At 42.9% G+C, this 13865-nt stretch overlaps 1 protein-coding gene across 2 annotated transcripts in view; it reads left to right on the forward strand.

The window, feature by feature from the left end:
- LOC106566907 (disks large-associated protein 4) overlaps nucleotides 1-10349 on the forward strand; it is a 154047-nt gene extending 143698 nt beyond the window's left edge. Inside the window, exons 7-12 of one of the 2 annotated variants that reach the window (XM_014135485.2) lie at nucleotides 3140-3573; nucleotides 3704-3795; nucleotides 5279-5718; nucleotides 6555-6646; nucleotides 7133-7276; nucleotides 7373-10349. In XM_014135485.2, coding sequence (XP_013990960.1) covers nucleotides 3140-3573; nucleotides 3704-3795; nucleotides 5279-5718; nucleotides 6555-6646; nucleotides 7133-7276; nucleotides 7373-7615 — 1445 coding nt within the window. In that variant the 3' untranslated portion in view covers nucleotides 7616-10349. The remainder of the gene's footprint in view (nucleotides 1-3139; nucleotides 3574-3703; nucleotides 3796-5278; nucleotides 5719-6554; nucleotides 6647-7132; nucleotides 7277-7372) is intronic. The other variant, XM_045693150.1, reaches the window with a different exon arrangement.
- The last annotated feature ends 3516 nt before the right edge of the window (nucleotides 10350-13865 follow it).

Consider the following 13865-nt stretch of genomic DNA (forward strand, 5'->3'; position numbering starts at 1 on the left):
CTGTAGGAGCACTCAAACCCGTGCTTCTAGACCGGAACCTTAGCCCCTGGAGCAGGTTGAGCGCTTCAAGTTCCTTGGTGTCCACATCACCAACAAACTAACATGGTCCAAGCACACCAAGACAGTTGTGAAGAGGGCACGACAAAACCTATTCCCCCTCAGGAGACTGAAAAGATTTGGCATTGGTCCTCAGAAGGTTCTACAGCTGCACCATCGAGAGTATCCTGACTGGTTGCATCATTGCCTGGTATCGCAACTGCTCGGCCTCCGACCGCAAGGCACTACAGAGGGTAGTGCATACGGCCCAGTACATCACTGGGGCCAAGCTTCCTGCCATCTAGGACCTCTATACCAGGCGGTGTCAGATGAAGGCCCTAAAAATTGTCAGACTTCAGCCACCCCTGTCATGGACTGTTCTCTCTGCTACCTCACGGCAACCGGTACCGGAGCACCAAGTCTACCCCCAAGCCATAAGACTCCTGAACACCTAATCAAATGGCTACACCCCCACCCCTCTCTCTTTTACACCTTTGCTACTCTGTTATCATCTATGCAAAGGTTTGGGGTCACTTAGAAATGTCCTTGTTTTTGAAAGAAAAGCAACAACAAAAAAATCGATTTAAAATAACATCAAATTAATCAGAAATACAGTGTAGACATTGCTAATATTGCATAGACTGATGAGTTTCAGAAGGTCTTTGTTTCTGCTCATTTTGAGCCTGTAATCAAACCCACAAATTCTGATGCTCCAGATACTCAACTAGTCTAAAGGTCAGTTTTATTGCTTATTTAATCATTACAACAGATTTCAGCTGTGCCAACATAATTGCAAAAGGGTTTTCTAATGATCAATTAGCCTTTTAAAATGATACACTTGGATTTTCTAACACAACGTGCCATTGGAACACAGGAGTGATGGTTGCTGATAATGGGCCTCTGTACGCCTATGTAGATATTCCATATAAAATCAGCCGCTTCCAGCTACAATAGTCATTTACAACATTAACAATGTTTACACTGTATTTCTGATCAATTTGATGTTATTTTAATGGACACCTTATTTTCCCCTAAGTGACCCCAAACGTTTGAACATTAGTGTATGTAAATAAAATATTTCTGTTTATTTTATACATTTGCAAACATTTCTTAACCTGTCATTACGGGGTATTGTGTATAGGTTGGGAGTGAAAATGTTGTTTAATCAATTTTAGAGTATGGCTAACGTAACAAAGTGGAAAAAGTAATGGGGTCTGAATACTTTCCGAATGCACTGTACATTGGAATTATCGAACGTATGCGTCAAACTGTAGGCGATGACTGCTTAACAGAAATAGTAGTAGAAGGGGAATGTTCAACTTTTTTGTTGCACATGCATCCAGATGATGCTGCGTACCTTTTTGCGCAATGACACTAAGTGTGATCGAGGCGTTATCTACTTCATGTAGCTAACATATTCATGCTTCGCCTATTCATATTTTGATTTGAAAGATGCTGTTGCACAAATGACATGCTAATTTAGTCCTACACCATCACTGTTATCAGGCTGTATAGCTAGCTACATTATCCTGACTCTACATTTATTAGCTAGCGATTAGCATTAGCGGCTAACACAACTTAGCCACAACTTGCTAAGAAAAGACAAACTAGCTCTTTGCAGATGTAAGAAACACAAACTAATAGTAGAACGCTTGTGGATTTATATTAAGAAGTGGAAACTGCATCGTAGTCATCAACATTGTTGCATGTGTGGACGCAAGTGTCTCGTGGTCGAGCAAATGCGCTCCTTTAGTGGTGGGGCTAGGTCTGTGGAAAGCAGCATAATGCGAGAGAGCAGAGAGGGATGACTCCGGTAATGGAGTAAACTATAAAAATGGACGTTACAGACGGCGTGTCACATGAACAAATATTCAAATACCATTTATAGAAGGTAAAGTAAAAACCCAAACCGGTCCGTGCATCAATACTAGTGTTTTTGCACCAAACAAAAATATGAATGCAACATGTAAAGTGCTGATCCCATCTTTCATGAGATGAAATAAAAGATCCCAGAAATGTTCCATATGCACAAAAAGCACAAAGGTTTGTCACGCAACACAATGCCAGAGATTTCTCAGGTCTTTGAGGGAGCGTGCAATTGGCATGCTGACTGTAGGAATACCAACCAGCACTGTTTCCAGAGAATCGAATGTTCAATTCAGTACCATAAGCCACCTCCAATGTCGTTTTAGAGAATTTGGCCATTCGTCCAACCGGCCTCACAACCGCAGACCACGCGTAACCATGCCATCCCTGGACCTCCACATCTGGCTTCACCTGTGGGATCGTCAGAAGGGGGAGGGCGGGGTGCTGAGAAGTGTTTCTGTCTGTAATAAAGGCCTTTTGTGGGGGAAAAACTCATTCTGATTGGCTGGGCCTGGCTCCCCAGTGGGTGGGCTTTGCTCCCAAGTGGGTGGGCCTATGCCCTCACAGGCCCACCTATGGCTGCGCCCCTGCGCAGTAATGTGAAATCCATAGATTTAGGGCCAAATGAATTTATTTCAATTGACTGATTTGTCAGTAAAATCTTAGAAATTGTTACATGTTGCGTTCTACTTTTTGTTCAGTGTAGTAAAATAGTTTACCGCCCAGCCCTAAATTCTCATTGTTCAAATGTATTTGTTTTCAATAAACATTTTGAGAAAAAATATGGTTTACAGGTAGTCAACAATCCTAAGCCAACCCCGTCTGTTTTGCCCCATAGTTGCGCAGTTGACGGTTTTGTTGCTAAACAACCACCCCGTCTATAGTCCCATGAGAATTAACATTATTTGGTAGCTAGGCAGGTAAGGGACTCCCATAGGTATAGACTGACGTCAATGGAACTGAAACAGCAGGATGACAGGAAACATGGAGGGGTGTGTGTTAGGCATAGGAAAATATGTTTAGGAAAATTGGGACAGTTTTTTTTTTTTTTTTTTAACCTTTGAGCATGCTGCTCTTTTTGCAGTGGTTTGACTTCAGCGATAACCCTCTACTCAGGACGCCTTTCTTTTACAGCTCCATGCAGCTGGTGTGGTGGCTCAGTTGGCACTACTGGAACTTCCTGCTTTGTCCTGGTTCAGGTTTCACATAATGGTCCTTCTGTCCCTTCTCTTCCCAGCACTGCCGACGTGTGTAAGCAGCTCCTGTAAGAAGGCTCCCCCGCCGGTCCCTCCACGCACCACCTCCAAGCCCTACATCTCTGTGACGGTGCAGAGCAGCACTGAGTCGGCCCAGGACACATACCTGGACCAACAGGACCACCGCAGCGAGGCCAACAGCCAATCAGGACGCAGCAGCAACTCTTCCGACAGCCTCTGCAGCCTGCGTACAGGCAGCCTGGCCAAGGGCTCAAAGCCCCCAGCCCCCGTCGCCGCCCCTGTCCCTGCCCCGAGGGACTCCCACCCACCACCCTCCTCCACCACCCAGTCTTTGCCCCAGGTCCAGCCCCAGAATGACACTCTAAACCCTGGCCCCAGCCTCACCCCAGACCAGTCCCTGACCCTACCAGAGCCTGTTCCCACCAAAAGGAAGCTTTCATCTATCGGCATCCAGGTGAGCCCAGGAATCAATTTTCTAAATTGGCAAGACCTGGGTATTCGGTTTGAATGTCTGACTTACTGTAATGTGCTGCTACACAGAGGATGTGTAGAATGACTCATTCATTGTAATGGTTGACTTATAGGTGGATTGCGTTCAGCCAATCCAGAGAGAGGATCAACCGCCTCCCTCGACCAAGTTCCAGTCTATTGGAGTGCAGGTGGAGAACGGCAGGCCGTAAGTCAAATCCTTATCAACACAAGATTGTTGCTGTTTAGCTATTATCTCAATCAGCTGTTAAGAGCCACTTAGGTAAGTCATTTATCATTTTCAAATTGGAGACCTTGACTTTTGTTAGTTATATTTCCCGCATAATCTCTAAATTTAGCTGCTACACATTTTGTGTTTGCATCTCCTGCTGTATCAGCCATTACTTATCCATCCATCCACACCCTCTGTAATCCCTGTTTCCTCCATCCCTCCTCCTGCCATCCCTCCCTCCTGGCATGGTTTCAGCCTGTTTGCTCCAGGCAGTTGCCAAGGTCACTTAGCGAGCTAGCGCTGGCAGCATTAGTGTAGCGTCTCTTTCTGATTGATGGCCTGTTTCTCCTATTTTGGCCACAGTGGAGGAGGCAGAGGGCTGTGAAGAACTGGCCATTTAAACAGCCTAGTGCAGAGTAATTCCCCATAATCACATGTAAGTCGCTCTGGATAAGAGTGTCTACTAAATGACTGAAATATAAATGTAATTGGTTGGACTTGGCTGTTCTTCTCCCTATCCCTTAAAGCTGTAATCCATCTGCCTTTTCTTGTCTTCTCTCGATCACTCTCTCTCTGCCCTCATCCATCTCTCGCATTTTCTCACACGTCTTGCCATTTCTGCATTTACTGGAAAGGCAAAGAGACGGCAATGTGCTTTGAGCTCCTCTCAGTTTTATTTAGTTTATTTAACTAGGCAAGTCAGTTAAGAACAAATTCATATTTACAATGACGGCCTAGGAACAGTGGGTTAACTGCCTTGTTCAGGGGCAGAACAACAGATTTTTACCTTGTCAGCACGGGGATTCGATCCAGCAACCTTTCGGTTACTGGCCCAACGCTCTAACCACTAGGTTAACCACTAGGCTACCTGCCGCCCCTCATGTCCTATACCTGTCAGTCAAACTCCACTTCATAATGATGGCTTACTGTGTATGCCTGTCATTGGGAGAGGAAGTCTGACCTAGGTATAGGCTTCATAACTGTCCGTGGTCTATTTATTTGGGATACAGAGGAACAGCCTGTTAAATTGTGTGCGTGTGTGACTGAGACCTAGATTCAATGACATCAAGCATTAACAGGCGATAGCCGGCACCCGCATGGCTGATGTTCTGGCGCTGTCGGAGGTGTAACTGCATTGGAGCTGTCAAATTGACGAGCAGCTGCTCTTGTGATCATTGTCACGAAGCCACGTCCAGTAAGAGGTTCAGAAGCAGAAAGTGTAGGCCGCATAGAAATATAGTTCCACCTCAGACACCGGCAAAACAACCACTATGCCAATGTCGGTTAGTGCAGATCTAGTAGAATCAAGCCCTCAGTGTTCCAGTATTCTCTGGAACACCGTGCGGACAGAGGTGGTGCAGTGATGTGTTGGTCGTCAGGCCCCAAGGTCGACCTTTTCTACATCCACAGTGAATGATCTCCGACCTGCACCAATACTAATCCGTGTGTGTCCGTCCAGACTCAGCCGGGCCAGCAGCATGGCCTCCAGACAGGAGACAGAGACAGAGCCTCAAGAATCTAAACAAGACGCCCCTACCTCAGAAAACAACAGTACAGTCCACTGCAACAGCCAGCCGCTAGACCCCGACCCCGCTGCTTCCAACGGTAAGGAGTGTGCGGTGGTGCGGCAGCCCCCTAAACATCCCTCTTTCCCGGCTAGAGCATCCGCCTCCCTCCCAGAGAGCCTGGACCCGACCTTGGATCCCTCCTTCCTGCCCCCTCCGGACCCTAGCTTGGTTAGTGGAAACGGCAGTGCCCAGGGAGATGCGGCCGCACCCAGCACCTGCCTCCGGGACGGCAACTGGTTTCTCAAACTTCTACAGGCTGAGACGGCACGCATGGAAGGCTGGTGTCAACAGATGGAGCAGGAGACCAAAGACAAGGACATCTCAGAGGAGGGTACGATACACACAGTACACCATACTCACTCTAACTAGCTAAATGTATACGAGACATACTATACTCACTCTGATAGGAATACAGGGGCTTTCGGAGAGTAAGAGACAGTCAATCATACGCACTGTATACAGTAGACCAAATCAGTTCAATAGCAGTATTTGACTAAAGGAAATTAGAGAGAATCTATCAGTTCTCTAACGTGGATTTGGCATTGAAAATATGTCCTCCTCGTCTCTGAAACCCTAAGACAACAGACAGTCCTTATCAGCTGCTGTTAGCGATTGGAGATGCCAGGGCAGGACATGCTAATGATTAGCAGCTAACGCTGCTCATTATCTAGTGGATCGGAGCTTCCCTTCAGCATTCTAGAGCTACTGTAGACATTAATTGAATCTCTTTGATCTTCCTATGATCTGTCTCAGGCAGGCAGATAATATTCCTCCACCTGTATTGCAGGGATTTAATGATTGTGTAATGAACACGATTGACTCCCACATCAGATTGTTCATCAGCTCTTTTCTCACTGGACCTGTACTGTATAGACTTACTTTATTATGCAAATGTTAAGACTGAAGTTTAACAGTGTATAAGGTCCTTTAAAAAAGGATGAAGTGTGTCACCAGCAATGTAAATTCCACACTGTAATGCAAATGGTAGCTGAGGACCAGGATTCATGTCAAATGAAGATCACATAACCATACCATTTTAACAGCTTTTTCCTTATCCTCATAACTAGATGAATTCACTAAATATTGGTGTCTTTGCCCATTTGAATAATGTTTAACTACCTGCATGTTGTTGAGGTTGTGATGGCTGACTGGTTGTTATCTGTGTAGTGATGGGCACGGTCCGCAGTGCAGTGGGCAGTGCCCAACTCCTCATAGCCCAGAAGTTCCAGCAGTTCAGAGGACTCTGTGACGAGAACCTTGTGAGTGGCACTAACCCTTCAAAATCCCTAATCTGGCACATTTCAATACGCTGTTTTGAGTGTCGGCATGTAGATGTTGATTTTAAGAGCTCTCCCTGGTGTCACAATACATGCATACCAAAGGGAGGCATTTTTCTGCTAAGCAATGAGGCAACACACCCATCTCTGTAACAAATTACTCATTGGTGCTAAATCTTCCTGAAAGTGAAAAATGTTATGATTCATTTTATATTATTTATTTGTCATACACCTACTGGTGCCTAGCCCACATGTGCTTGCAAGACACCATACCATTTTCCTTGTACTCAAAATATATATTTTTACAAATGATACGCACATACAATGATTATGGAAAGTACAGATACCATCTAGCCACACTACACAAGCGGTACATTTCTCCTCCTGTTATGTAATGTCACTGTGTCTAGACAAGCCAATCAGCCCTTCACATTTTAAACCTGCGCTGTCCTTCTTCCTGTCTGTTAGAATGTGAATGCCAACCCTCAGCCCACAGCTCAGGACCTGGCGGGGTTCTGGGACCTGCTGCAGCTCTCTGTAGAGGACATCAGTGTCAAGTTTGATGAGCTCTGGCAACTCAAGGCCAACAACTGGCAGCTGCCGGAGAAGAAGGTATTGGAATCACACCACATATCACCTCAATAGATCCTGTTTACATCCTAACAGATATTCTTAATGGGTTTGCTTTGCAACATCTCTTCATCCTAGTCTCTCTCTCATCGTCAGGAAGAGAAGAAGCCTGCACCCCCCGTTGTGCCAAAGAAGACATCCAAGCCCAAGCTGAGCCCTGGGAAGGACCGGAGCATAGATTCGGCAGTGGACAAGCAGCGGCAGGAGGCCAGGAAACGCCTGATGGCGGCTAAACGTGCGGCGTCCGTACGACAGAACTCTGCCACGGAAAGCTCAGACAGCATTGAGATCTACGTCCCCGAGGCCCAGACACGCCTCTGAGAATGTACCACCATTGGCACCCTGCTCCCCCCCCCCCATTAAGGAACAGCCACACACACACACCTTGCTCCCCATGAAGGAACAGCCTCAAACACAGTAGAGAAACACCCAGGGGCGCAGAGGTCGATCCCCTAATTGCAGCGCAGCGTCCGATAGGAGGAGAGCACAGGACCTCAAAAAATGCAGATCAATGCAAAACTTTTTCCTTCCTGGCTGCCATGGAGACAGAGACCTGAACAGACATTTAGTACTATTGTTATTAATATTATATTAAGTATTGTTTTCTCCTAAAATATATCAAGACTGTCTTAAATGTGCAAGTATCTCAGATAAAAGGACATCCTTGTGAGCTGAAGAATCTCGGTATCCCAGAAGTTTACTCTCTTCTCACCCCCTCACTGCTTCTGAGTCTGCGAGCTGGGCTGGGCTCTCTCGTTTACGAGCTACGTACCACCACACTCAGGATACACACAGGTGTACTCACTCACGGTCCACACACACAGTCTTCCTCTTCTCACTTTGTATTAGGCTGCCACTGCATTGCTTGTGGACGCTAGGCTTTACTGTGTATGGAATGAAATCTATATGAGATGATGGGGTTGTTGTGTACAGAGGTAGAACACAGTCAGAAGACCAGAGGAGGACCGTAGCATTAGATCTATCTCATACTCTGGTTATTAGTAGGATGGGTCTTTTTTTTAAATGTTCTTTACCAGATTGTTAGACAAGGTCCAGTGTTCAGTACTAAGTTATTTTTTTTTTATAGAACAGGTACATGTACTGTCATGATGATATTTGCACGTGATGCCATCATTAACTCTCACTCATAAACACACACTGTGCTGTCTGTCAGTGTCTGTGCAGACTCATGTTTTAAGTCTTATATGCCCTTTTAGGGAAGAAGAGAGATTACTATGGCCAGTTGATGTGGGCTACAGTAGGAATGTAAAATACATTGAAAATAACTTGATGACTGCACCTTCCACTCCAACTGTTTACCCCAGATCAAGTCAGTGCCCTTCTGTTTCCCTGTTTATTCTGGCTACTTATTTGGTGCAGGGGACCATGTGCATCTCTATTTATTACATTCCCAGTTTCCCATTCAACCTCCTTTACAAGGACTCCAAGCAGCATCGCTCCAATTTGAATCAGAAAGGGGAATCGACTATAAGCTCCCTGTCTTCCCTGATTACAAAGACTGATTTATTTTCACCTGCATAGGCCAGAGCTCTGCAAGTGGTTTCGGGAGACAACTAGTATAATTAAAATGGGACATTTGAGATGGCAACGTAAAAATGATTCTGATGTCCAGTCCAAAAGAACAAACCCTAGCCTCTAAACGTTCCGTTTTTTTTTTTTTTCAGATCTGAAGCGATAGGTAATAGCCAAACGATATGTAATGAGTGTACCTAGTCATGCAATGTGCTGTGAGGAGCTTCCACGATACTGCTTCCTCCAGTCTAATTCTTAGACTAAGGGTTGTTTTCTGACTGGGTGGAGTTTTCTCAGGGTGAGCGCTCAGTCACTTAACACAAACAGTCAAACCATAACAGCACTTTGCTCATCATACCCCATTAATAACCACTACTTGATTGGTCAAAGCCTTAACTCAAACTGTCTGAAATGAATAATGATCCAAAAGAATGAATACATACCATATATTATAAAGAAATGTATTTGCATAAGTATCACCCATCTGTGCATTCAAAAGGGGTGAATCAAAGTATTGGTGTCTAGTCAAGTACTACTCCTGTTTGGTTGACGTGTTTCAGACTATGTTCCAGCTGAATTGTTGCAGTCATATTAGTGTCTGGCAGCTTGACACTTCATTCCTGTATACAGAAAAATGCACATTGAGGAGATTCAGGGACTAGGGTACATTATTTTTAAGCATTTTTATTTTGTATGAGACATTTCATGTGACCTGTTTTGAATTTATGTTTGACCTGTGCCACAATGGTTATTGGTATTTTTCTGGGTTTGGAGAGTTGATGGTGCTGCACAGGATTGACCAGTGTACTGAGATGGTGTGGAATGAAATGCCTTTTCAAGAGAAACATTTCAACATCACTGAAAAACAGGCTTATTCCCACTATCGCAGGACTATAACATGCATGTAAATGAGCTTTCAGCTTTGCATTTCTCGTAACGTGAAAGTTAATTTTCGCAAATGAATCTTAACGTTCCACTCATTCTCTGAATTCCAAATCAAGCCCCTAACCAAGGTACTCCTGTAGATCTGAAACTATTGGACAGGTTGTAGGCCGTCATTGTAAATAAGAATTTGTTCTTAACTGACTTGCCTAGTTAAATAAAAATAAATAAAGCAATATGGTGCAAGAAATTCCACCCAGTCTAACCGAAGCAAATAACCTCTGATCAAAGATAATGTGACGTTATGCATAAACCTATGTGATGGATTGATTTGGAATTTTGAAATGGATCATCTGCAAAATCAGGATCTCAGTACGACTTGTACCCTTGAAGAGCTGGCTCTCCCCCCAATATGGTCAACACTTTTGTCACATGGCTGCCCCCAATGTGCTGATCTGATCCACAGTCAGTTTTGTATTATTAGCTCATAATGTCAAAGAATAGAGAGAATTAGAAGAACTGGGATAGCAGCTGATGCAGTACCAGGATGTTAATTATTTTGTTTATTTGTAATACATCAACTACGGACATGTACATTTCATTGTCCAAAGAAATCATTAAACATCCCTTTGTTACAGTACATTTCCTTGTCACCATCATTATACTGTTCTATTATACTCATTTCTATATGTAATATTAGCTCAGATGTTAATATTACAGATGATCGCTGTCGTCAACAATAGTTAGCTATATGTTATACCCTAAACGCATGAACCATACCTCTTTGAATGGCCATCCTCATAGGTCAGAGTCATGCAAAGATCCTATTGAGATCACAGTACCAATCACAATCTGTTTTCTGTCGGGATGGAGATGGCTATATTCTGTCTCGTGTCATTCAGGGTTGGTGAATTGGTCTTAGTCAATTGCAAAGATCTTTAACACATGTCACTATATTGATTGGAGATATAAGTGGAAGGGAAATCAGACTAAGATTTCATTGTATCATCTATCTTTAATCATTACAGTGAAATGTGTTAAAGACAGCTCTTTGCAATGCACTGGCACAGCATAGGCTCCAGAATTTAGACCTTGTTTCTAGATTAGATTCCTTCAGAATCGGGAGCCTGGAAGGATCGAACCCTTTAGTCCAACACTATTTCAAGAGAACATGGCCTGATCAGGGATCGTCAGGTAGTTTGTATACTTCTTGAGATATAAAGGGCTATAATGGACACAGGAAGGGCCAACCCCTGATGGCATATATCCTGTTGAGAATGGACAATGCAAAACTCTTCAGTCATCTGGCTTGGATTGTTAGCACTGATTATCTTGATTGTATCCTTAACGTCAATAACATTTTCCCTTGGATCTCTTTCAGGGTAATGATGGGACACTAACAAAATCCCCTACTATATCATCTATTCTACATAGATTAACTTTTCTATGGACAGAAGCACCTTATAATCTCACTTACCTGACTGTAGCTACACCTCCTTAGACTTGTGATTACACTATCCCCATTAACCAACTCCTCTTTGAGAGATGCAAATAGTGAAACATACATAAATAAATTAGATAAAGAGGACCATTTAGATACTACTGGTCATTATTTTACAAATCAAGCACATATTCTATTCTATTGATAAGGGGTTGTTCAGATGGTATACTAGTTAGACACTGTGAGGGTTGTTTCTTTTGAAAGAATAAAGAATTGTGATTACCATTAAAATATGTGGATATGCATTTTCAGTGTGTGAATAGTGTAAATGCAGAGTAGCAAAATGTATCATAGAGCACCCCCTACTGGCGTCTAGATGGTAGGCCTATTGACCTCAGAAAAAACAAACCAATGCCGCGTTCAAGTCATGTCGGAAATTCAGGACCTCCGAGTTAAAAGGAGAATCTCAATTGCATTCTCCCGGAGTCCTTTCTCCTTGCCACCTTCTCAAAACCCATTGAATGTGAAAGCCAGAGGTTCCTCACTTCTGACCTTTTCCAACAGGTGTTGAGAAGGAGACAAGGAGAGAGGACGTGAGGAGTGTGCAATTGAGATTCTCCAAAAAGGAACTTAAGTTATTTGGTAGAGCTTCCTATTAGTTAATTCTGATACGGCTTCACATACTCGTGGGAAATAGGAAACTGGGAAGTCCCACATGATTGTGTTCAAGTGCTTTTGAAGTCGGAACAATTCTTCAACCAATAAACCTGAAGAATATGGTCTGAAAAGCTACATTATCCATATTGTTAAGGTTGTAATTATATATTTGTGGTAATCTTTAGTTTGAAAAGGCAAAAGGTTAGTGGTGAAATGACAACTCGGGTAACAACATTTTCTTTGAGTTTGTCACTTGTAATTCTAACTTGGAGGGTCAATCAAATGAAATTTCCCACTGGGAACTAGGGGCTTCCGATAACTCAGATAGCACTTGAAGGTGGCATCATCTTTCTACAACAAGTAAGTAAGTAGAACATTTTCCAACATGACGTTAGCGCACAACACCAATTTTAGATATACGAATAAATGAATGTGTGACGTAAAACAGGGCGTTAAGCCTAATTTCTAAATAGAGACCATATAACCATTCCTGTAACAGACATTGTTAGAAATGTGTGTAATAGGCAAATCTCTTCCTCTTCTCTGCAACGGCGCACGTGTTTGAGTGACCGACATGTAGAATGAGCAAGAGAGAAATGGTAGGAACTTTACATGACTCACCAAGGGAAGTGCCTGTTGCATCAGGACACAAGGGTTATGCACCTGAAAAAAAAAGGCTCATTAAAATAGGATTTTTTTTGCTTTACAAACGTATATTATTAGAAGCGACACTATTTCAATTGGATCTACTTACACTACATACTTAGAAAAAAGCATTCCAAAAAGGTTCTTCAGATGTTCCCATAAGAGAGCCCTTTTTGATTCTACATCGAACCCAAAAGAGTTCTACCTGGAACCAAAAGGGTTCTTCAAAGGGTTCTCCTATGGGGACAGCCAATGAACCCTTTTGGGGAATCCAGTCTCAGTGAATAGCATGTCTCTTGGGGAATCCAGTCTCAGTGTGACCTGATGCAGAGAAAAAAGTTCATGATGAAATCCAATTGTATTTGTCACATGCACCAAATCTCTCTCTCAACACATTCACACACGCAGCTAGCATGACAACGTTGACATGACAATGTTTTCTAAAGTTATTGTGATCATATCTCACACACACTTACTGTCATTAACTACATAGATATCAAAATGTTAGCAAGCTAGCTACAACTAATGGCTACAACAGGTAAAAATTAGGATTAGCCAGAGAGCTAACATTAGCTATCTTAAATTAGGCAGCTAAGTTTGCTAACGTTAGCTAGCAAGCAAATCTTTTCTTGGCGTTCTTCTCCTCAACAAACCACCATTTTACTTACAAAAGTAAAACAAGAATGCAGGGGAACAGGGACTACCACTAAAACTGTAGTTGTTTTCCAGCTGTGTTGTTGTGTAGCCTACTGGGCACTCTGTCCCAACTGCCATATGAAATGTTGATCAATGTGCTTCAGCAAGCAGACTACCTGCGGGCAGAGACATATTGCTATGCATGACGCACAGATTCAAATCAAAGTTTTAGCTGTAACTAATATGCCTACCTCCTTATTTAGCTACTGAAATTATAATACAATTACTGCATGCATTATGTGAATCGCTGTAAAGTGGCAATCAGCAGTAGAAACAATAACAAAGCGGGCGCCCCAACCGCTAATTCGGTAAAAAGCTGAGGAATGGGGCTGGAGAAATGTAACCTCTTTCAAATTCATAGACAGAGCTATGAATGAAATTATTATAGTTTTAACCATGTTTTGAGGCTATATAGTGTTTGTTTACATTTTATGTTTACAAACATTAGAGTAAAACAAGCTTATATTTTGGGTTCTGATGGGGAAAGACAGTTGAACAAATTTCATGAGGCATTTATAAGTTATATTTTTCAAGTATCAATGAGTACATATCATTCATTTATAAGTCCAAAAATGGTGTAGCAACTGCTGATTGCCACTTTAAGGAAAAATATAATTTTGTACAAATTATTGATGGAAATAAAACCGATGAAAAATAGTGTTTTGTAAATCCTGGTGGATTGTAGTAGGAGATTGATATAAAACAGATTTACATATG

Source organism: Salmo salar, chromosome ssa13, assembly GCF_905237065.1.
Source record: "Salmo salar chromosome ssa13, Ssal_v3.1, whole genome shotgun sequence".
NCBI classification, from domain to species: Eukaryota; Metazoa; Chordata; class Actinopteri; order Salmoniformes; family Salmonidae; genus Salmo; species Salmo salar.